General features: G+C 42.4%; 5 protein-coding genes across 5 annotated transcripts in view; 3 read left to right on the top strand and 2 right to left on the bottom strand.

The window, feature by feature from the left end:
* Positions 1–722: 722 nt before the first annotated feature.
* LOC126568621 (uncharacterized) lies at positions 723–1,097 on the bottom strand. Its single transcript, XM_050225129.1, has 2 exons — positions 997–1,097; positions 723–934 (listed from the first exon to the last, which is right to left on the bottom strand). The coding sequence occupies exons 1-2, from the start codon at positions 1,094–1,096 to the stop codon at positions 723–725; spliced, it is 312 nt and encodes a 103-aa protein (XP_050081086.1). The 5' UTR covers position 1,097.
* A 277-nt stretch (positions 1,098–1,374) lies between these two features.
* The window catches only part of LOC126567529 (39S ribosomal protein L35, mitochondrial), a 142,005-nt gene continuing 119,859 nt past the window's right edge, over positions 1,375–23,520 (top strand). Inside the window, exons 1-2 of the mRNA XM_050223749.1 lie at positions 1,375–1,399; positions 1,472–2,027. Coding sequence (XP_050079706.1) covers positions 1,375–1,399; positions 1,472–2,022 — 576 coding nt within the window. The 3' untranslated portion in view covers positions 2,023–2,027. The remainder of the gene's footprint in view (positions 1,400–1,471; positions 2,028–23,520) is intronic.
* LOC126568403 (fumarylacetoacetate hydrolase domain-containing protein 2) lies at positions 2,848–3,887 on the bottom strand. The gene is made up of 3 exons (XM_050224873.1): positions 3,488–3,887; positions 3,095–3,426; positions 2,848–3,018 (listed from the first exon to the last, which is right to left on the bottom strand). Exons 1-3 carry the CDS (start codon positions 3,857–3,859, stop codon positions 2,859–2,861), a joined length of 864 nt encoding a protein of 287 aa, XP_050080830.1. The 5' UTR covers positions 3,860–3,887; the 3' UTR covers positions 2,848–2,858.
* Positions 6,132–7,527, top strand: LOC126568242 (quinone oxidoreductase-like protein 2 homolog). The gene is made up of 3 exons (XM_050224688.1): positions 6,132–6,311; positions 6,396–7,018; positions 7,083–7,527. The coding sequence occupies exons 1-3, from the start codon at positions 6,132–6,134 to the stop codon at positions 7,525–7,527; spliced, it is 1,248 nt and encodes a 415-aa protein (XP_050080645.1).
* On the top strand, positions 8,698–10,198 carry LOC126568273 (odorant receptor 56a-like). The gene is made up of 5 exons (XM_050224720.1): positions 8,698–8,998; positions 9,075–9,274; positions 9,335–9,853; positions 9,916–10,068; positions 10,145–10,198. Exons 1-5 carry the CDS (start codon positions 8,698–8,700, stop codon positions 10,196–10,198), a joined length of 1,227 nt encoding a protein of 408 aa, XP_050080677.1.

Genomic DNA, 23,520 nt, shown 5'->3' with positions numbered 1-23,520 from the left:
TCGGCCATTTCTTGTCCGATCTCGGCATGGGGCATACCGTTGGATGGGTCTTTGAGCCGCCCACCTTTTAGTGCAACACCTCAACCTGATTCATTCCATCTCGGAACAGTTATTGTGGAAAAACAACAGTATTCTTGTGAAAAACCGGCGATAACTTGCTCAATTTTGTTCCGATCGAGGCGTTCAACTTATCGTTGGATGCATCTTTGAGTCGTGCATCTTTTTGTTAAACACCTCGACCCAATTTCTCCATCCTCCGCTCTGTTATTACGGAAAACATACAGCATTCCCGTGGAAACTCGCATATTTGTGGTCCGATCAGGGCGTGCTGCCCTGATCGGATCTTTTTGTTGACCGATGTTCAACCCGATCCATCCAACACTGCCCAATTACTGCAGAAAGTCCTTTTTTCCTTTCGATCGGAACGCGCACCATACCGCTGGATGCGTTTTTGGGACGAGCATCAAATAAACTAAATGTAGAGAAAATTAGCTAAAAATCCAATTACATGGCTTCATATGGGTAGCAAAAATCGGACACTTACCGAACTTAGATTCAATCCGGAGATGAGCTAAATCTGCCAATGATTACACTTGAATAAACATCATTTATTCCCATACTTAATGCTGGTTTCCCTTCAATGTTGCATTTTTCAGCCAGTTTATACATCTTAGGTCATCTGCCACGCTATAAATTTTGCTTTCAACCATCCCTGTAATCGGTTACTTCGAAGAACCCGCCTCAGACTCATCATTCTGGGCCTGCTTTCGATGATGCTCTAGCACGGCCAGTTGCGCTTGGCTAAGGTTTGTCTGGCCTTCGTACGCAACCTTCCGAATGTCGTCCTCGTTCTTCTTATTAACCGTTTTCGTGATGACCTGCTTCAGTTTGTGTGCCTCTTCGAATTTGTGTTTCTTCGACTGAATGGGTGCATCTGCAACGAAACAATGTGTGATCAAACGATCGTTTTTATCCACAGCTGGCGCAAGCACTTACTTTTCCGCTTGCTGAATGCAGTTCCCTTTTTCTTGTTCGCTTGTGCTTTCTTCAGGTTTGGCGGTGCTTTCGATTTTACTTTAAGTTTTCCTTGAGCCATTTTGGGTGCAAAAGTGGCGCGTGTATTTTTCCGCAAATCAAAACAAACAGCAAGCATGCGGTAGTGAGCTGTCAACTGACAGCTGTGGATTTTGACAAGGAGGTGAAATATGGCTCATTTGGAACAAAATCTCACTTCTCTCTTCTAGTGAGAAGCACCTACTCACTATAGTGAGAAGTGACATTTTGTTCCTGGGAGCCAGTCCGATTCTTACGTGCGCTGCTCGTAATGTTTTGAAGAGAACTGACGGGAAATTCTAACAAAAAGAAAGCAGGAAAATGATTAGAAGTTTAGCTACATTGGGTAAGTGTTTTGTAATGAAGCCATTAATTGTGTGAGAAGGTATAATATGCAACAATTCTTCCCTCCATTTAGCCATACGCCAAGCGGTACAAACAAGAGCGTTTGTCGGTCGGATTCCGCCGGTAGTTCCCGTGTTTGCATCTCCCACAAGACGTAACTTTTCCACCTTTCTACGATCGAATGCAGTTGCTTCGCACTCTGTTCGTACCCCAATCACACTGCAGCCGAACAAAACATGCCTAATGGAATCATCCCATCGGTTGCTAGACGCGTTGGCCGTATCGCCGATGCTACAAACGCAACCGCACCGAACGGTGATAAAGTTTTCCATGCGCAAAGGTAAAAGGAAGACGGTAAAGGCGGTTGTGAAGCGATTTAAGCGTCTGGACTGGGGTGGCTGGATACGGACCATCTCCGGACGGCATAAGAAAATGTGGCGCAAGAAGGGTAATCGCAAGCGTCGTCTACGGCAGCACGTACTCGTTAACGGAACGCAGGCTACGCTGCTGGATAAGATGGTAACGAAGTACTGGAAGCGTCCCCGGTACTACATTAACGATCCGTACGCACCGTACCATAGCAGGGAGGAGTTTGTGTATACCAGAAGAAAGGCATTGAAGTGAGTGAAGTAGATTGTTCTCTGGGTGTAATTGTAGTTGTTGAAGGGCCGAAGAAAAAAGTTACGAACTCAATATAGCGAATAACAGGAACCGGAACATGTGAAAGCTTTACATCCGAAGCCATTTGTAAACGAGATTTAGAACATAACTGTTCATTCATCATCATTCGTGATCAACTGTTGATTTTCGGGATCCTACTTGCTTTCTCTCGTACGCTCCATCCTGGAGTACGCAAGTATTGTTTAGTGTTGGTCCACTGTTGATTTTACAAAACTAGAATATTCAAAAATATTTCACTCGAGCCGCTAATAAACGCATCTTTGGCCCAACATCTATGTCGCTGCATGACTCAAGACGACTTCTGTTTGGTTTATACTCACCCAGTGAAAGGTGTAGTGCGGCTCAAGGTTGTTTTATAGGTGGCTTAGTCGTTTGAATTTACGGACTCCTTAACGGTCCCTTCGTCCTAGAGATCCTCTGGCTTTGGAAACGCGGTATACTGTATATTGTAATAATACCATCTAATGGCTTATTAATTAGACTTGCTGATACCTCGTAGTTCGATAGTCAGTCCTCACTACGGGGGGAAGGGCCGGATTGGATTTGAACCACGGGTCCTGCCGAATGAAGACCTCCGTTATTGTCGCCTCACCACCGCCCTCAAAACCCATAGCCTCTACAAAATACATTAAAAAAAAACTGGTACAATTTTAAGCCTTTAAGGCAGAATGGTAAGTAAATAAAGTATAAAAAAAAACATGAATGGTAAATATTTTATTATTTCGTCACAATCCCACTAAAAAACCCGTAGCGAAGTTTTACCAGCTTCTGACGTCGGTTTAGGAGTCAGCAATGACCTTGTTCTTGATTTTTCCCAGTCCCTCAATCTCGCTGTCGATCACATCGCCCGGTTGCAGAAATTCGGCCGGCTTACGATGCATACCGACACCGGCCGGAGTTCCCGTCAGTATAACGTCGCCCGGCAGAAGTGTAATGGACCTTGTAATACGGAAGGAAACGGGTTTAAACACTCTCTCTTCGGCCCATAACTAGTCGATCGATCGATAAAACTCACTGTGTCACTCGCTCGATGATATCGTCAATGCGGAAAATCAGCTCGCTCGTGCTACCGTTCTGCTTTTCCACCCCATTCACACTGCACTTGATCGACAGCTGGTGCGGATCCGGCACCAGCGACTTGTGCACAGCGGCCGGTCCAAGCGGACAGAAGGTATCCATCGACTTGCCGATCAGAAACTGTCCACCATTGCGCAGCTTCTGCCAATCACGTGCCGAGATGTCCTGCGCAACGGTATACCCGAACACATAATCCATCGCGTTCGCTTTGGTAACACTTTTGGCCTGCTTGCCGATGATGACCGCCAACTCTACCTCCCAATCGATTTGCTGCAATACAGAGAGAGTGATTTGTAGTTATTTTATTTTTTTTACCATTTACGTCCCTTACGTCCGATATGCGGTGAGCGATAACGTTGTCATACGGACCAACGATGGTTGTCGCATATTTGCTAAAGAACATCGGCTCCTTCGGTATCGGTTTGTTCTGCTCCTCGCAGTGGCCGCTATAGTTGAGACCGACGCACAAAATCTTCTGTGGATTTGTGACCGGCGCTAGCAGCTCGACGCTGTCCACCTTCACCGGGCTTGCCTTCGAGACGACCGTTTTCACCTCATCAAGCGAAACACCCGAACGGATGAGCGTTATCAGGTCACCTTCATATCGGTCGGAAATGTCCGACACCTGCGTACCATCTTCCGATAACACACCGAGCCGCTGCTTGTCTCCGGTAGCTACCGAACGGTACTGTACGAAACGCATTGCTTTAGCAGTGGATTGGGAGATAAATCTGGAACCGTTTGCCAACGAAATTAATATTGGCTTCACACTAGTCTAAAAAGCGCCGTAGATGAAATTATATATTGTTACCTTTTGGAAGCAGCGTTTAGTGCGTAATTCCAGCCGGAGGTTGAACACTTACTACCGAGCGCAGTGGTGATGGTGGTTGACAGTCGTGTTGTACTGGTACCAGCAGTGCGTACAGCAATGTTGGCCATCATTGTCGCTAGTGACTTTCCAAACTGCCCCGGCAACTTTACACACGCACAACAAAAGCAGTTGGGTAAGTATTCAAAAAGGAAAAAAAGCTAATATTAGCCAATCTTGTACGCTTATCTATTGTGGCGATGTGTGAAGGAGAAGATTCTAGCTCTAGATGGGGGAAGGGTGGTTTGTGTCATTTGAATGTTGGGGTCATGTGGTAATTCGAATTTAAAACAGACAAACAGACAGAAGCTTACAGTAATATTATGTGGTTGGTAATTTTGGCTCGCTGATGCTGATGTCGATGATTACCACATCAAAACAAACCACCCCGTTTGATCACATCGAACGCACACATCGAAAGATTTGTGCGAGTCGGAAGGGGAAGTTTATAATGCGGTGGCGGTGTCGCTTGGATTGGTGAAAGCGGGCGCCTGGTTGTTGAGTGATTTGTTTTGAATAGGAGGGGTTGAAGCACCGACAGCAAGATTGCCGGAGCTGTATCTGTATGGACGTTTCCGAAGGGAGAGACACTCGTTTATAGCTCTTGGGTTAAACACTGCTACCATTGGTGAGTGAAGTAGATGCAGTTTTCTGTTGATAATATAAAAGCATCCATTCTTTTGGTAAATTTACCATTCGCCCATAGGAAACGGTCGACAGCATCGCCAAGCTAAAAAATCAGGGGGTACTGGCAGTTTACAACCTTTGTTTCTTGTTGTGTGTTTGATTGTGTATTCCAGCTTCTGTTGTGTTAACACATTACTTTGCTGACACGGCGAGCGACCAGGGATATAAAATTCCAATTGGGTAATAAGTACGCAGATGATGGTGCCATCAGGTGAGCTTAAACACAGTTATTTACTATTTGTACAATGCACAGTTCTGCACTAGCTTACTCTCGCTTTATTTTGTTACAGTGAGGTCTTCATTGCTTTTGCCACCACCCGAAGAGGTCGAAATCCGTCTTGATCAAGTCGAGGAAATAGCAACCCAAACGGTTGCCTACCTTCGAGCGCAGAAGGTAGAGATCATTGATCTCGACATTGAGACAATCAAAGATGTCACCAACTGGCAGGTCTATGCAAAGGTGACACGTGCCCGTTGGAGTAGTCCTTTTGATGACGGGTGTAGTGAAGACTCGCTCGTCGAGCGCATTTGCACACACTTTCGGCAGAGCCTAAAACCAACGGCCGCACTCGTCAAACACGTAGGCCGATTTGAACATGGAGGTAAAACCTTTTATCCCAAGGTTGCACACCCGAACGTGACGTCGAACGTTCCTGCTGGCTATGTAGCGGCACCAGTTACTGTTGGTGCGCGTCGCTTGTACATTCGACCAGTCGAAGGACAACCATTGGAGGACCTGGCTCGGCATCCTGAGCTCTTGACAGGAATACCAGTTGAGCGACTTCACTGGTCTGAAGGTGCTACCACCTCTCTATCTCTAACTCAGGTGATCAAAAGCTACAAAATGTTACTGCATCGTGTCAGGAGAAAGATCCCGCAATTGCTGATTGATGTCGACTTAACTTCCAGTAAAGGCACAGCCGCACAGTTGGTCGGTACGCGACTCGATTCCCCGTTTTGTCACGAACAGCTCGCTTGGAGTAAGCTAACTCTCCCTGCTTCAGTACTACGTATTGGAGCTGGATTCGGTTTTGGGAAAGGATCCAACGACTACTGGCATCGCTACGAGGGTGTCTTTTCCGTGATCAGAGCGGATGTCACTCGGTTTGCTATGGAAGAAATGTTCGAATTAAGCGTCTCCGATAGTGAAGAATCAGACAAGGATTAGTGTATTCCGGTAAACCGATATTGGAAATATAACAGGTTTAAAACGTTCTTAACAAATGGTATTCCTGCTTCACTATTTCCAAATTTAAAATCCAGCATGAGGTGCTAAAAAATTCCGATTCCACTTGGACTCAATATTTACGCCAATTTGAAGCCGGCTTGAGATGTCTGTCATCATACCTGTCATTGCTATTGTTATTGTCAACAAGCGGTGATCGGCTGACGGCGGATAAATATTGCTACAGCCTGCATAATGTTTCGCACGGTAACACCGAAAATTGTGCGTGAAATATTCGAATTTTCGTTGCAAAGCAGTAAATACAGCAATCATTATGTAGCAAGAAATGCCCACCGGGCTGCCGTACTACGGGAAGCCGGCAAACCGGTCGTGCTGGAAACGGTAAAAAAGACAGAAAAGCTGAAAAACGATGAGGTAATCAAGGGCGTTCACAGTTTTCTCTGCCATGGCTTCGTAATTCACACTAACCAAACATTTGTTCGTTGCTTGCTGCCACAGGTACGCGTCAAGGTGCACTATTGCAGTCTGAATTCAACCGACGTGAAAATCATAACCGGCAAGCATGCCGAACTGAACGTCCCGCTACCATTTATTCCCGGGCATGAATTTTCCGGTGAAATCGTTGACATCGGGAAAGAGAATCCGCACCATTTCAACCGGGGCGACCGGGTGGTGGTAATGAACGATCTGCAAGATCCGAACGGTGGCCTCATAACGGAAGCGGTGGTAAAAAATCGCGACGTATGGACCGTGCCCCAATCGGTACCGCTCCGTGAAATGGCTGTCCTACCGTACGGGCACGGTACCGCACTGCTAACGTTCGCTTTGTACTGCAATCTGAAGGAAAACGATTTGATACTAATAACGGCGGGACCGGGCGGTATGGGACTGGCCGCGATTGATTTAGCGGTGAGTGTGTACAAAGCGAAAGTTATCGCTGTGTGCGACACCGAAAGCAGCTCTGATCTGGTGCGCGAAAAGGGAGCCCATAAGGTGGTGAGCATGAGCAAGAATAACTTTACGAAGTTGTACAAAAACGTGCAGGACGCGATGGGCGACAAGAAGGCAAAGCTAGCGTACGATGCGGTAGGAAAGGGATTACTCCATTTACTGGCTGATTTGTAAGTTTTACATGACTCCGCTAGCGGGCGAATAGTTTTAAAACTCTTGTTTCCACCATCATAGTGTCGATCCCGCCAACGGACAACTCATCTCGGTGGATCCATTTTTTAACGCATCCAAATTTCCAACGGAATTGCCCGAATTTGAACGACCAAAGCGAAAGGAGAAGGATGAAAAACCAGCTGAAGCAGAGGGAAAGGCACAACTGATCCAAAACGTGCGGCACTTCGATCTGTACGAGTATCCAGATGTGGACACCTACCGGCAGATGATTTCCGACACGATCGAGATGCGATCGGAGGGTATGATTGCGGGACATATAAGTAAGATTTTCCCACTCGCAAAAATTCAACAAGCGATTGAATTCGTGCAGCAAAAGCAGTGCACCGGCAAGGTGTTAATTGATGTCCAGTGTACGGATCCGGATGACGATGATTGTCCCGATGCTAAAGAAAAGAAGGCTAAGGATAGCAAAGACGAAGGAGAGAAAAAGAAATCGAAGGATTAGGTAAATGAGATATGATTATTGCAGCTTTATCTTGATTATAGTAACGGTTCATTTTCATTGTATTTTTCCATCATTTTGTTTCACGCATACTTTCTGTTTCGTTCGGCAGGTTCACAAAAGAAAATTAAGGAAAATTTTGTTACGTGTTTGTTACAAGTGATTCAATAATTATTTAAATACGTCCATTTAAAATTGTGGTAAGATATACTCGAACAAAAAAACTAGACAAATTCCAACGAATTTTCAAATGATGACATTCTATCCTAACGTTTCGTCATTTGCAGTATAACGTATCTCCGCTCCCAGCAGAACTCTAATAGGACAATATTTCCTATCTTCGAGCGATATTTCAATGCCTCGAACTGCGTCGGGCAGCTTCATATGATCTATGTCGTAGTATCCGAAACTGCAGCCACATATTTTGGAGTCGACCTGTCCTGCAGGATATGTGCGCCCAATGCGAAGTGGTTAATCCTAAGCCTGGCAAAGGCGGACTAGCATATAGGCGAAGTAATTTGCCGCTAGGGACCTCGCTGGCCAGGGGAGTTTCGCCGAGCAAGAAAGTCTGAGAAAACTCTCCTCTTCCCGCCAGAGCAATGATGAAACGAGTACGAGTCTCGTCTATGGTCAACCTGGGGCCTCGTTAGTTGTCTCGTATTAATCGTTCCCTCAATTTCCACTCCGCTTAGAAGTTCTCCGAAAGACTAAATCCGTCACTAAAGCCTAGACAACTAATAAATGCACGATATCCTGAGACGCCGTTCAGCCAAGGATTTAAGGATTCTTGGGAAGCAATCGAATATAAGAACCTCCCGATCTTATCGCTGTCCCTCAATCTCTGCCACTGAGCAATTGTTTTATAGAAGATGAAATTTCCGTACCAATTTTATCAATGAAATCGTCAAAGAAACGACGAAAGTAGTATGAAGTTAGAAGAAATATCTTTAGCCTGAAAGCTACCTTCTCAAACATCTGTCTCCCTTCTTACATACATTATTCATACACCGAACAGCACAACCCAACCGAACGTTATAATTGCCTAAGCTTCGTAGTTAATTATGCCGCGATTATCGAGCTAATTACTGTGTGTATAAACAAACACACACGACGCATATGTCTGTCTTATAAAAGCATTAGACCCTTGTCTGGTCTGCTGCCAGTAAAGGAAAGATGGAGCTAAAGGAAGAATGGATCCTTCCGGATGCGGTGTACGACAATCCGTTGCTCAAGCAAACGCTTCTAGGTCTAAGATACTACGGACTACTGTTGGGCCGTTCGCAACCTTTGAAGCAAGCCCACTGTTTCCGTGGTATGGTGTTTACCGTGTCGATGATACTGTTCAACTGTACGCAGTACGTCGATCTGTGGCAGGTTTGGGGATCGGTTTCAGATATGACGGCAAACGCGGCAACCACGCTGCTCTTTACCACGACCATCTTTCGCATCATCTTCTTCTACTTCCATCGTGCAAGTAAGTTTCTAGTAGAGCATTAGTAAAATAAGCAACTTGAACTTCATTTTACTGCACAATTGGATCCTCCTTGTAGGATTTAACAGCATCATTAAGGTCGCTCATATCGGAATTGAACGGATTCTTGGTGATGGGTGGGACGATGAGAAGGATATAGTGACAGGTAACGTACGTTACCTCAGCCGACTGGCGGTTGTGTTCTGGAGCTGCGCATTGGTAACGGCCAACATGATGTGCGTTTACTCGTTGGTGCTTTATCTGATGTACGAAGGACCCGTTAGCACAATCGAGGGACAACTAAATTTGGGTGAGCTAAACGTGACCATCCTCCAACAGTATCCGACACCGATACTACGCTCCTGGTATCCTGCCACCGATGGGAAGGATAACCATTTCCTCGAGATCTACTTCATCCAGCTGTACATAATGTACGTGGGACAGCTGATCGTTCCCTCCTGGCACATGTTTATGGTGACGCTAATGATTTACGGCCGTACCGAATGCAGTGTCCTAAATCATCGGCTTTGCTTTCTCGATCGTTACCATAAACCGGGACAGAACACACCAAAAACGAGTGTCCCCGATCGTGTCGACAACGAAGAGCGTCGCACGCTTATGATCGATTGCATTAAACGGCAAGCAAATCTGGTTGCGTTCACGCGAGAACTAGAGCAACTAACGCGGGCGGCCGTTTTCCTAGACTTTGTCGTATTTTCCATCCTACTGTGTGCACTCCTGTTCGAAGCATCGATGACCACTTCCGGGGTGCAGGTGTTTATTGACGTTTGCTACATTACCACGATGACGGCCATTTTATTTCTGTACTACTGGCACGCAAACGAGATACATGCTTGCGTGAGTATTCATAGTCCGGTCCAACTATGTTGTCCCGAAACAATTCCTTCAATATTTTGCAGGCCGATCAACTTTCGATGTCTGCGTACAAAAGTGACTGGTATCGGTACGACCGCGGTACGAACCGAATGCTGCAGATATTTATCCTGTACAGTAACCGGCCACTGAAAATGCAAGCCTTCTTTATTTCCATGTCGTTGGACACGTTCTTGGCGGTAAGTAGGGGACTAGGTGAGATTTTTGATTTGGATAACTATATTAACTCAGTTTGTATTTAATAATCTTGTTTAGATTCTACGTGCTTCGTACAGCTACTTTACCATTTTGAAACAGTTAACCGATTAATATGGGAATGGTGGAGATGTTTGTAATTGATTTCGAAAGAAAAAGAAGAAGATATTTTTTAATTTCGCGTACAAATTTGACCAGATTAGTTAAAGAAGATCTTCTAGTTTCTCTATTAATTGCATGCATTATTTGCGGGACATCCTGTAAAAAAAAAAAAAAAACAACTACTCACAGCTACTTTTCTTCTAACCAGATTCCCTCAGTGGATGGAAATGTTCCGCAATTATCAAATTAGGGGAGGTTTAGGTTTTCTTCTTCTTGGCTTAACGACCTCTAAGGTCACGCCGGCCATTGACTATTACTAGACTTGCTGATACCACGTCAGTCCTTTCTAAGGTTCGGATAGGATTTGAACCGGTCCCTGCTGCGTGAAGGTCAGAGCTATTGCCGCCTTCACCACCGGGCTGCCCCCGTTGGTGTTTAAACAGTTGGGTTTAGGTGTTAAGTATAAAAATCAGCCTTCATGTTTGAGCTTTAACAAGAATTTAAAATTGTTCTGCACATACAATGTGTTCTATCTACGTCAGCAAATCTTGTAAACGTAATTTTTACCCTAGCTAAGAACATAACACAAATATTGACGAACTTGTCTGGTGTTTTTCGAATGACATTTCTAGCTCTCAAAGGACTCGAAATAGGCTACATCGCAGAAGTAATTTGAGATTTTCGTAAAGGTGATAACATTCGTCATTTGACAAGATTCTCCATTTTTCTTCAATGTACAGTGACCGCCAATAAAAAAAACACTTTTATGTTCGCTTTTCAAAAAGCTCATTTCGATACGTCTGCTAGATATAACTTTATCACATTTTTGTGGAATGATCATCAACAAATGGACTATCTTACAGCAACTTTGATTTTGTACCAAAAATCAACAATGATTGTGTGTGAACAAAAACTATGAAAACTAACCATGTTGTGGTGGGTGTCCACCCTCCTTCACAGGAGTATCAAAAGTACAACCTTCCTTCAACATTTTTTATTTTGATTGTCATGGACTGGATAGTAATTCCGCAAAGGTCATTTGAACAGCTTGATTCGCCGCTGAAGGGGCTCGAAACATCCAATCCACTTACGGCCTTCGTTGGGCTAAATCTGCCACTGGTGGCATCAACAAGTGTTAGTAATCTATTCGATGACCGGCATAGCCTAGAAGGATGTTAGACCAAGAAGCGTTATATCGTTTACTATGGACCTCTTTCTTGTCTAATAATAATATCAAAATGTTTCTTCTTACTTCTAAAGAACTTGGATATATTCGGAACAAAGGCAAATTATCTTCTTCAAGAAGAATCGTAAAAAAAAACTCGGTCAAACAGACCCAAAACTAAACCATAAATGCAATCGTGCAAGACGAGATAAAAATAATCCACCAGGATGGATAAACTGTGTAAATTACAACATCAGCTGATTCCACGCTTCACCACGTGTTTACGGTGTGAAAGTGAACCCTGCGCAGTCAGGGCAGGAAAGTTCAAAAATCGGATCAATTGCCATTCGGAAAGATCTATCTGGTAGTCGACCTGGCTCCACACACACGCACACACGCCTCTCATTAGCCTCATGTGACAGACGGTACGAGCACCCGCGTTTGGTCGCGGTGGTTTTGATTTATGTTTTCATTAGATCAAATCGATTGCAATTTTCGAATCCCGGAGTGCGCCCGGGTGACGGACTTGGTCTTAGGTTAGGCTGCCAGTGTCCTATTAGTGGCGGAGGTCTTAGTGTCCCTGGGCAAATCGAATGTATTGCAATCGTACCGTGCTGCGCAGGTGCCGGTTTTGGCTAAACAAACGAGATAGCAATTTCAAATCCCATCGAAAGTCAGTGTGTAAGGTGAGGTGTGTTCCGTTCGTTTAGGTTTTTTTTCTTCTTTTCTTAAAGTTGCAGTCGCCCCAGAGTGAAGGGCAAAGCTGCGTAATGTCCGAGGCGTGGCCTGGCGTGGCACTACACGGCGAGTGCGTGTGCGTATGTTGAGGTCGTGCGAAAAAACGGTTCAACCAAAATAGAGAACCCAAACGGTATCCAAGATTTGTACCATAATTGGTGATCTTCTGATGTAGACTAATAAGTGTTCTAGAGCAGCGTTTGCAAAAAAAAACAAAAACAGTGTCTACTAAGATGCGTGCGTATGATAGCGTAATGTCAGAAGTGGTTATACCTGCTGATTAATTACTTTCCTGCTGTCACTCGCAACTGGCGAAGTTACTTAAAAGACACGCACTCTCCTGAAGAGCCCTTCCAGTGTGGATGGTTGGATCACTTTACCTCGGATTAGTAGCGATTATGGTGGTTAAATCATCTTCATTCATTAGCAGATCGATCGATTGATCTGCTGAACGAGATCTACTTTGCAGATTGTGATCGGGGATCGTTAACTGCGAACTGGAGAGAACTGAAGGGTATGGAGCTGAGTATATGCGAAAAGAGGCATTAAATTGGACGATTACGTCGCCGAAATGGGCAGTGCGGATGGTGGCCAGTGTATATTACTATTTGATAACTTAATATGTAATCGAATTAAAATGGGCCCATAGCTTTTCCAGTGGGTGAAATTGGGTTTGGTCAGAGAAAATAGGCAATAAGACAATTCCCTCTCACTCTCTCCCTCCTGTGCGCGTACGCTCACGAATGACGTCCGGTCCAGTGTGGCACAGCAACCGCAACCGCCGTGTCATGCGGGTTGGTGGCATAATGTTTAGATGAACCCCATTTTCTTCATTACTCAATCGCCTTCCCAGAAGGTGGCCCATATTTTGCGTGCCACGGTGTAAACGGATCCGGGCGAGGGAGCGATCGTGATTTATGAGGTCACTGTCAGGCGGCGGCAGGTCGGAACTCGTATCTCGGACGCTTGCAATCGATCGGACGACGCTCGCGTACACGAGATATGGGTTTATTCTTTCTTTCTTTGAGCTCGTATTTTTGTCTGCTTGTTTTTGTTGCAAATTGCAGCACATGCACTACACTACACCACACAATTAACCCTTTACAAGTGCGGGTGGATGATGGATGGATGGTTGGATGGTGTAATGCGCCATGGAGCGGTGAGTGTTGTTTAAGACAAACAGGCGAACAAAAACAAACAAGGTGCGAGATGATGGTATTTATGGTGTAGTGAAGAATGATTTATGTCTTCTGCTTGTCTTATCTATTGGACGATCGATCGAGTGTGGCGGGTTTATTGCCGCAAAAGCTAAATAATGTGTAGCAAATATGTTGAAGGGCTAGGTCGATTTTTGCGTGTGATATGAGTTTGCTGTGTGAAGTGGAACAGGCTAAGAATTGCTGGCAATCTTAATCTACCTTGACAGATTGAGTTGAAGTTATTAAAACTTTATTCTTTTATATGATTTATGCGTGTAAAAGTAGCCTCTTTTATAGCAAGCTGAAGAATGAAAACAATGCTATAACTAACTTAAACGTAGACTCGAACCGTTCAGAACAAAAACATGATTCATAACAGCGTTACAGTGATAGTAAGGCTTCTAAATTGCAAATGTTTTCAACAACTTAACAAAAATTGATGAATAAATGTGCTCTCAATTGAAAAATGAAAGGCATGCATCAAATGAAATCAGGTGAGTGGCATGATTTCACTACATTTTGAATTATGTTTTGCAAAAATTATGGTGCGCTTACTCGGTTTGGCGCATAAATTTAGAAAAATTGAGAGGAATTAAGTGAACCTCAGACAAACTTTATTTTCATTTGTGTTGCTTTGGTTTTTTGTTATAAAGTTGGTTGAAAATATTAGAAAAGGTCCTAATTTTTACACCGGACAATCAATCAATTCCTTATGATGTCAGATAAATAAAGTAAAGGCTAACTTTGCACTCAACAAAAATACGAGGAATGTTTCGCCTTTCGTTTTTCACTACGGGTATTGGTCCTACGGTTGCTCCATCAATGCTTTCCTATAACTTCTATAGAAGGGAAGAAGCCTATCCACCTGATCCTAGTACATCTGACAAACTGTGTGAGATCTCGGCATCGTTCATTTATTCGCGTGAACGATCCACGAACGGCGGATGGTTGTGTCCGGTTCCCGTCAGCAACTTCCCCCATTATCGGCCAGAAAACGTACGGCAAAACATGTTTCAAGAACTATAAATCTGCAAAAAAGAGTTTGCGATATGCTCTAACAGGAGGCATTCAGACCATGGATGGCTAGTCTATATACAAATTAAACGAATGGAGGTAAAATAAGCATTACTTTGCTAGTGTATTTTACTGAGGCCAATAGATAGAGGCAGAGGCAGTATAAATCCGTTACAAATCTACTATAAAAATGCTATAATGCAATAAATTACTTAAACCGAGACATTAATCTCGTAGTATAAGTAATTATAGGTGATAAGTGTTAGTAAGCATGCGCAATTTGTTGATAATTAATACATGTTTAAATAGTAATAACAAAATAAATTACATTCATTTGCTAAACATCCATTCCACAAAGAAATTTAAAACGAAAGCGATAAAACAGCCGCAAACAACCGAACGTTAATAATCTTGTTCTTCAGATGAAAAATGTCATTCCACTAATCAAAACCCTGCGGGATACGATTTATTGGCGCTACCCGTGGAAGGTTACCATCGTTCCCTTCCCAACCCGACCCCTTTTCGATGCCTTTTTTCCTCACAACACGTGTTGCGCTCCCGAACAACACCAATCTAGATTGATTTTCCTCAAGGATCTCGATTTCGATTATCTTTCGCTTCTCGTCTGGTACCAGTGCTGCAGTTAGCAACAGTGTTTAGTGTAATTTTACCCATTTTACATGATCCATAATGCGAAATTAAGTGAAACCTGGCACGTTTTACGAAAGCCAATGGACGGTGTGGAATTAAGACCGACCTCGGCACGTCCAGTGTAGCGGGCGTCGTTCGTTGGTTGGTGTGGCACTGAAATTATGCAATTGATTCCCGGTCCGCCAATTCCCGTCGCAAGCGTGTTGATGCTGGAATGTGTAAACTGGCACGGTCAGAACGCTGGCCCTTTCTGTAAGGTGTGGTTACTGTACGGTGCGGAAACGCGTGTGTGAAAGTGTCCAAGTGATTTTGTGTAGGACTTATGTTTTTTTTGGTTTCCCTTCGTTTTTGTATTGAAAACAATTTTGCACCGATAAATTAACCCCGATACTGTAAGCTGTGTCTGGCGCGACCTGCACATGTTATGTGCCCTCGCTCCGGTTAACTGGAGCAAGGACACAAATCCAGCATGCGGGAATATGCACGTTTTTTTTTTCGCTCTCTCTTGCTCTTTGTGTGGACGCGTTGGACGTTGGAACATAAAGGCGTATGGTAGCTTTTTGTTGTTTTGGGTTGGGCTACCGTAACTGTCTTCCGAACAATAATGTCCCTGTGGGATCAGTGCGGACTCGATAGAGATTTCCGAGAAATATCTTTCCCACTGTTGCCCGGTTTTTAAGACGTCTAAAGGCTGAGACACTACACAACAGACCCGGACGCATGATTTAATGCGCGATTTAATATTTCAATCTTTTCAATTTCAACTGCCCCGTGGTTGTACATGTGTCCATTTTGTGATTCGGTATGCATGGGTAGCGATAAACAGTGCGTATTATATGATACAGAGGGGAAATTTCGTTGTTGCCCTTCTTCCTTACATGGCGTTGCCGACATTGAAAGTGATCGCTTTTTAATCGTCAGAAGAATGGCTTCTTAAAGGATTTGGGGTTTTTGTAACGTGTCGAAGAAGTGAGTAGAAGTAGAGAACGGGAGAGTGGTCGCACGAAACATAACATGAACTGTTTTACAAGCAGTTAACATGGACCAAAGTTGAGGTTGAGGTGTTTTTTTGTTGTCGGAGGTTTTTTTTGCTTTCTTTCTTCAACGAAATGCTTCCCAAGCTACCCCAAAACCATTCATTTAGGGTTAGAGTTTTATGTTTTGTAGCTTGAACGCCTAACCTTCCCTGAGGCGCCCTAAGAAGGCTTGCGATGATGCGTACACCTGGGGCTTTGAATCCGTTTAGTAAACACATCATTAAAAGTGGATCATTAAGTTGAGTGTTTGGATAAGTTAAAGACCTGTGATGTTTGGGTTGAATTGAGCTTCTAACGACCACAAAAAGGTTCAAAAAGAAGAGCCAGAGTCTTGCGTAAACCCAAAAACATCCTCAGAGTTCTTAGTAGTTCTTAGTACCCAGAGAGCTTAGTACCCCTCAGAGTTCTTAGTACTCAGTATTATGGTAAGTAAACTGAATACACAGCCACCATGTCATTTTTATCCATCGCCATAGTTCGATCCCTGGAAGCTGACATCAGCTCTGAATCCTCCACTACTTTCAGACTAAAATACATTGCTTAGGAACTTTTCAGTCGTGAATACGCTTCACAGACCAACTCAAACTTATACACGCGGATCTCTCGTTATTCGCAAAGCTTAAAAATGGAAACAATTACGCTACCTAATGCTTCTGATCCACTGCAGAGTGATGATGCATCCTCTTTAGAACCTTAGAGCCATCAGCCTGCAGAAGATTTTTTGGGACATGACCCAGCAGGAGTCATTCAGACCATGGATGGCACTAAATTGTACTTACTGGTCTGTATAAAAATTAAACAAGAATAGTTATAATACACAGTTTGCTTACCTGATGATAATAATATTTTTTCCTCTTTTTTGACTCTTAAACTTCGCGAGGACTGCCACTTCCTTGACTTCCTTGACTTGCTCAAGCCCCCAGCAGGACAGTCAGTTCTGCATACGAGGAGACGGCCCGAACGGGATTCAATGCCTAATTTGCTACCGTGTGAAGACCGGCATCGCTACCTTATCTTACTTTATGGTTTCGTTAAACTCAATTAAAAAACATAATTTACATATAAGTCATTTTATTAAATATTTAACTATTATTATCTCCATGCAAATGACGTAGTATTATATGTATCTCTCACACTTTTATTTACATATTACTTTGATTTTTGATGACCATAATTTTTGTGTGTGTTTTAATTTTGCTTAAACGATAGCACACAACTTTTTGGCCCACCTAATGCGTACGCTTGTCTCTCGACCCTGCGGCTATCAATTTCTTGCAAACGATCTGCGAACATAAAACTATCTCTGCCGCACGATCTTGTCGCAGTAAAAATCTGTCAAACCCACTTCACAAAAACGGTCCTCCCTCCTGCGGATGCTAGCTACTGAATTAATCAACCTTCTAAAATTGGGCAAGATGGTTGTATTTAATTTTAGTGAGAAAGCTTGCTCCCTGTCTGTCTCTTTTCTTTCGATTTGACGCTACTAATCAATTGCCTGCGTCAGCCAAATAAACGACAGCTCTCGATGGATATGGGGAGGTGCGTAATGATCACCTGAAGCACGCGAAAAACTTGTCATCACTGATGTTCGGCCGAACGACAGGTGCCAAAATTGTCTAATTGATTTTTCACACTTGTGTGTCGCTTGGTAGGCCCAACGCCACAGGCTGACGAAACAAAACTTCGGACTACAGTTAAATAATGCTGCACACAGCATCATCTGCTTCGTTCACTCGAGGGCACCTAATTGAACGTCGCCCAATTGTGTATTTTCTCCTTGTTGATTCAATTTGGTGCAGTTTGTGATGCAGTTGTGATTAAACTGTGGCACGCACTAGGGGCAGCTTGTGGAGTTTTGATGTTTGCAATTACTTCACCACAGCCAGAATCGATCCAATCGAACAGCGTTTGGACACCTTCTTGTTGACAAACGTAGTTAGATAATGTGCGTTAGATGATCAGTTTGGGCATCTCGCACAAATGGAATGTCTGACCAGCAGATCTTATGATCATGGTTTGCCATTAGCTTCTTAGCCGAAAACTGTCTTCCATTCAAACATTCCCCTGGCGAGCTTTATGACCGTTGTCTTTCTCTGGTGCGCGTAAGTTATACCACACAACAAACTAGGGGCCCTTATTGGTGGTTGGCAATAAGGCAGAAACTTAAGAGAGCGCAAAAAAAAACACAATCGTTCCGAAAAAAAACGTCGTTGATGGACAGTAAGAAAATGAATTTCCACCATACGGGACCACCACTGACAACAACGTCAAAGACACACGAAAAAAAAAAAAAACAACGAAGCATTAGATAACAAACGCAACGATCACGATCTGTGTGTGCGCAGTGAGCTTGATCAGCAAGTGCCCTTCTTTTCTTTGTTTCCGCGCGGTGGACATGCAGCGGACCAAAACCCCAAAAGTAAAGCCAGGGGAAAAACGCCAACTTAGACACTATTTCTAACCATTTGTTTCTTAAGCATTTTTTTTTCTGGTCCTTACTCTACTCCACAATGGATACTATTTTTCGGGTCTTTTTTTCTCCCACTCTCTTTCCTTGTTGGCTCTCATTAGCCCACCGAGTGTTAGATCTGTGAGCGTTATAAGCTATCGGAACGAATCCGCCGGCATGGGAATCTTGATCGACCGGATCGGACAGATGAAACGGAAAACAGTTCGTCCACCCGGTCAAACCGTTTTCATCGTTCGGTGCACCTTTTTTTTCTCAATCACACATTCCTTCGTCGGAAAAGGTGGGCAATTAATGAAACCGTGAAGATTCCACGCATCATCGTTATCATAAATTAATACATTCAATGATAATCGTTTTCTCCACGGTTTTGGTACGGTTTGAGGGGTGCTTTGACTGCATTCCGGCTGTGTGGTGTTTGAAAATGAAGTGAGCAAAATGTACCGAGCGTCAGATTGGTAGTGGGAAATGGATGAGAAAGATTAAAATGTATCAGAAACATAAATATGAAATCTGTATTTTTTTTAATAGTTAATGTTTATCAATCTATATTACAAGCTCAGCATGAAAATCTGTATAAAAGTACTAAACCAATGCTGTAGATTGTCTATTTGACATAAAACACATATATATTTACTAAGCTGTCAAAACGATGTACTCCTATTGTAGGATTTCACAGTACAAGTTTTTCTATTTCAATGAATCTTTTTTACTTCTAAAGTTTATATTTTGATTCACAAAAAAATGATCGATTTTCGAGTTCAATTTTGTGTTAAGTGATTGGCATTACAATTTTTCAGTCTTATTTTTCTAAAAATCTTATAACAAGAAATGGTAGTTAAATTATAGAAAGAAAAATATTTAATCCACAACACGGCGGTAAGCCAAGCCGTGTGCGCCGGCTTCACACGGCACACGGCAGAACCGGGATTTAAACCCTTTAAGGACTGACTGTGGATAGTCACTCCTCCATAGTGAGGACTGACTATCCAACTACGCAGTATCAATAAGACTAGTAAGCCATCACATCAACCCGGTACGATGAATCCAGATTGGATTAATTGGGTAAACTATTTTAGCCTGGCATATCCTCCACAGAGTTTAACAACGGTTTCCGTAATCTCCGCAACCAATCCTATGACTAACCTTTCACCATCCAGTTCACAATCCTTCTCTTGAAAACTTACCATCAGGACTTAAGTTCTTCGTAATTATAATTACGCACTTAGCTTAGTATTATATTCCAGGGGGCCGGTACGTCCGACGAACGAATAAAGAAATCAAATGCATTTTGTAAACGGAAATCCTTGTAAACGGGTACCATTGTCCAGTTGAAGGTCTTCTACAAGCGATCGATACGATCTTACTAGATTTTAAGCGATGGGGATCAACTCTTTGACGAGTACTTTAACAAACAGCAGGAGTCCGAGTAGTCACAGGATCTACGTTTCAATGTACCAAGCATCCAGCTAATTCTGCTGAATATCGAGGAAATATCGCGAGACAAGGTAAGACCTGTGTGAAACGCCCCAGTCCTTAAAGTTCGAAACTCCATTGATTTGAAACAAGGAAGAGGGAATATCTCAATTCAAAAATTAGTACTTAAGACCCATGCAGTCGTGCATTCGTAATATGATTTCTATCAGTCTAAAAACAAAAATTAAAGTAAGTTTAGCATTTAATCCTTAATTGAGTATTTTAAATCTGTAAAATACTGAGCACTACCCTCAGACTGACTCAATTGTATGCAACAACGGCATTAGCAGTCAAACGGATAGCAATTTTTGAACAACTTTTCAAGAATTTCATCGCTTTATTAGCATTGAATTCTACCAACACTAGTACACTGCATAACTGTTTACGCTTTATTTGCTTATTGCACAATTTCATTTGTTACGTTACGTTATAATTGCTCACCTGTCACACGAGTTTGGAATTTCCTTTTGCTTGTTTGTATTTCAGTTCCATTTTCTGTCACCGTGCCATTCCACTGAATCGTTCGTGGTGGAACAAATTTATCATATTCGAATATCTCTCACACGCACACACACCGCTTCGGAAGTGGTGAGCTGATTGAAAACGAACCATTTCCGTACGAACCATGTCAGTTAGCCAGTCAGCTAGCTCAGCTCGATCGCCCGATCGATGGAAATCGGTCGGCCGAACTTGGCAATTAACGCGGCACTCGATGTACGGCGATATGAGAAAGAAACGAAACGAAACAAGAGACCCTTTCAGATACAGTCTTCACTTTCAGACGCACTTTCACGTATTTCGGGTATTTGTTACGTACCTTAAGGTTTAGGTTTTGTTTTTGTTTAACCGTTTCGGTGGGGATCACATTGCGAGAGAAAAGAGGCTTGTTAGGAGCTGATTAGTATATTTGATTGTTTCGTTAAATACATTCTTTGGGGCGACGGTTTTGGGTTTTTGTCGCACTTTACGTCACATCACTTTCTCATCGTAATTAGTGTCTGTTCGTATGCACTGTTTGTAAAAATTTCACACCTTATCAAATCATTATTTGTGATCCAATCCAATCATGAATGAAGCGGTTTTATTAATTTAAATTTCTTTTTTATTTACTAATTACTAAGCCCTACGAAGGTCCAACCATCAATCAGCATCATTATTACGATTGATTGCCGGAGTTCATGTTTTTTTTTAAATACTTTTTTTTCGCTTCCTTATTCTTTCGACGCCTCAGCAACAAAGCAAGGTTGGTAGTACATTCTACGCACACCCACCCCAACGACAATTACTAATTGATCGCATTTAATGGTTACACGGGTAAGGACGGTGCTCAATTTTGGGTTGCTTGTGTACCACAGCACAAACCTAAATACGGACAGAAAACACAAAATTGCACCATTTTAACCTTGACGAGTTGCTGGTATGTTTGCATGTGTTTTTGACTAATTTTAAACACTCCGGTTTGTTTCCCGGTTTGTGGAAAGGCAAACACACGCAATATCTCCAGCACCCCAACTGAGTGCTCAAGGTGTGTGCAGAAAGGAGGAGCTAAATGAAATGAAAAATTCAACCTTGCCCAACGGACAGAGAGACACGTTTTGGTGTGCTTTATTTTCCCTTTCAACACACCCGAATCGCGCCGGTAACACACATTCGACTAGCGGCTAGACGAAACTTCTTGAAAAGACAAAACATGGAGACTTTTTTTTAAATAATAAAACCAACTAGTAACAAGTACCAACGCGGCGGCAAAAGTCATAAAAGTGAGCATTGAAGCGGAGAACAACAAACAAAAACATGAGAACAAAAATATACAAAACAAATCACAGTGATGGGGAGGAATAGGAACAGAACTGAAAAAGTGAATGATGGTAATGGTGCAAAACGCTTGTATGGAGGAAACCGCAAGATACTAAGAGAAGAAGAAAAAACAATAAACAAACAAACAGCGCGATAAATGAGTTTAAACTACTCCTTCCTACTAAGTGAGGGTGTGGGGAGGAGGGAAGGGGGTAGAAGGTTTAGGGAAAGGAGTTTTGGGGTTTGTATGATGTTGGTAAATTTTTCCTGGTATACTTAGAATGGAGATCATTTTGAGCTACGCTTCGTGTCTTGGATACAAGTTTTCAGTTTTCAGAATTGTAAAGCTATTAAATCGCCGTATTTGGTTGCAATTTTCAAGCAAGGTGAGGCTAACTTTGTTGGTTAACTAATAAATTTAGTTGAGAAAAGGAAGAATAACTTTTTATATTATTTTCTCGTTCCTTAGCTACTTCTTCGTGGCTGACCAAACTTCTACGGTCACGTCGACCATCGAATTACTTACTAGACTTGCTGATATCACGTAGTTGGATAGTCAGTCTTTACTACGTGGGAACGGTCCGGATAGGATTAGAATTCCAATTTCACTATACTATGTAACAAAAACCTTGTTATTGAGAAACTTTCACGAATGTTTAAAGCAAAATAAATAAGTATAACAGCACAAACATTTTTTCAGCGCATTAAAAAAACATGTGAACAGTTTGTTATCGTAGATGTAAGCTTTGAAAGTATAAAATAAACAGAGGAAGATTTTGTTTCAAATATTCTGCTAAATGTTAATAGTTGGACAACAAATGGCCTTCTTGAAAATTTCAAATTATTTTGACGGATCAAAAGATATAAAATTAACAATCCGATCATATTGTAAGCATCAGAATCCGATCAGGAGGCGATCAGAAGCAGGCCAAAAGATATAAGCTTTACAATCCGAAAAAATGCTATTTCCCTCAAAAATTATATGCTCTATCTAGGTAGGCGGTCGTAGATGTAAGGTGCATCAGTCGAAAATAAATCGCAAAAACTATTTAAAATAATATTACGACATCCCTATTAAAAGATATGAAGGAATAAAACGGCAAAACTTACACAAGTAATCGACCATTGGCAATAGACTTGAATTATTCGTTATGAACTAATAAACAGATATTTAGTCTGTTCGTCTAGAATCCGGGACACACATCATTCGCTATATCTCGGAAAATAGTTTGAGCAGCTAATTATCGCTTTTAAAGTTATAATTCAAATAAACAATGAAACGAAAATTTGGTTGTTGTATGGATGATTTCTCGGACCTTTCTTTGAATTCTGTACAATCCATTAAAAGACATTAGCCGTAATTTTTTAAATGTTTTATTTATTATCATTCTATTGTACCACAATATATACATCGACATCGACCATTCTCTGATGCTACCTGACTAGAGTGATAGCTTGACCAAACTGAACATAAATAAGCCTTAACGGCAGGCAAAGCGCAACTCCGCCTGACACTTTTGTTTAGGATTGATACATTTACAGCCGGTTTTATGAATAAAACCTGTGTTTTATGTGAACAACAGCTGGAAATCGCTTTTCATATCATCTATTTGCCAAAGCATTTGCAGAAAAAATTGCTTCAATTTTTTAAAGAACATTACAACGTAGTGAGTGTTTACGCGCCATCATACTTAATAATAAATAAGTGATAAAAGTACGTAACATGGCTTCGTTCAGAACTCTAATCTGATCAGATTTTTAATCAGGTATCTTAGTCAGAAAGATTCCCA

This window comes from Anopheles maculipalpis, chromosome 2RL (assembly GCF_943734695.1).
Source record: "Anopheles maculipalpis chromosome 2RL, idAnoMacuDA_375_x, whole genome shotgun sequence".
NCBI lineage: Eukaryota > Metazoa > Arthropoda > Insecta > Diptera > Culicidae > Anopheles > Anopheles maculipalpis.
The sequence above is the reverse complement of the archived record's forward strand: the minus strand, read 5'-3'. Positions and strand labels throughout refer to the sequence as shown.

Excerpts from the sequence above, each read along its gene's own strand:
- LOC126568621 (XM_050225129.1), bottom strand. The coding sequence starts at position 1,096 with ATGGCTCAAGGAAAACTTAAAGTAAAATCGAAAGCACCGCCAAACCTG. Across the intron at positions 935-996 it reads TGCATTCAGCAAGCGGAAAA|ATGCACCCATTCAGTCGAAG; the intron begins GTAAGTGCTTGC and ends GTTTCGTTGCAG.
- LOC126568403 (XM_050224873.1), bottom strand. The coding sequence starts at position 3,859 with ATGCGTTTCGTACAGTACCGTTCGGTAGCTACCGGAGACAAGCAGCGG. Across the intron at positions 3,427-3,487 it reads TCGCTCACCGCATATCGGAC|CAAATCGATTGGGAGGTAGA; the intron begins GTAAGGGACGTA and ends TCTGTATTGCAG. Across the intron at positions 3,019-3,094 it reads ATCATCGAGCGAGTGACACA|GTCCATTACACTTCTGCCGG; the intron begins GTGAGTTTTATC and ends CCGTATTACAAG.
- LOC126568242 (XM_050224688.1), top strand. The coding sequence starts at position 6,132 with ATGTTTCGCACGGTAACACCGAAAATTGTGCGTGAAATATTCGAATTT. Across the intron at positions 6,312-6,395 it reads AAAAGCTGAAAAACGATGAG|GTACGCGTCAAGGTGCACTA; the intron begins GTAATCAAGGGC and ends TTGCTGCCACAG. Across the intron at positions 7,019-7,082 it reads CTCCATTTACTGGCTGATTT|TGTCGATCCCGCCAACGGAC; the intron begins GTAAGTTTTACA and ends CCACCATCATAG.
- LOC126568273 (XM_050224720.1), top strand. The coding sequence starts at position 8,698 with ATGGAGCTAAAGGAAGAATGGATCCTTCCGGATGCGGTGTACGACAAT. Across the intron at positions 9,275-9,334 it reads ATCTGATGTACGAAGGACCC|TATCCGACACCGATACTACG; the intron begins GTTAGCACAATC and ends ATCCTCCAACAG. Across the intron at positions 9,854-9,915 it reads CAAACGAGATACATGCTTGC|GCCGATCAACTTTCGATGTC; the intron begins GTGAGTATTCAT and ends AATATTTTGCAG.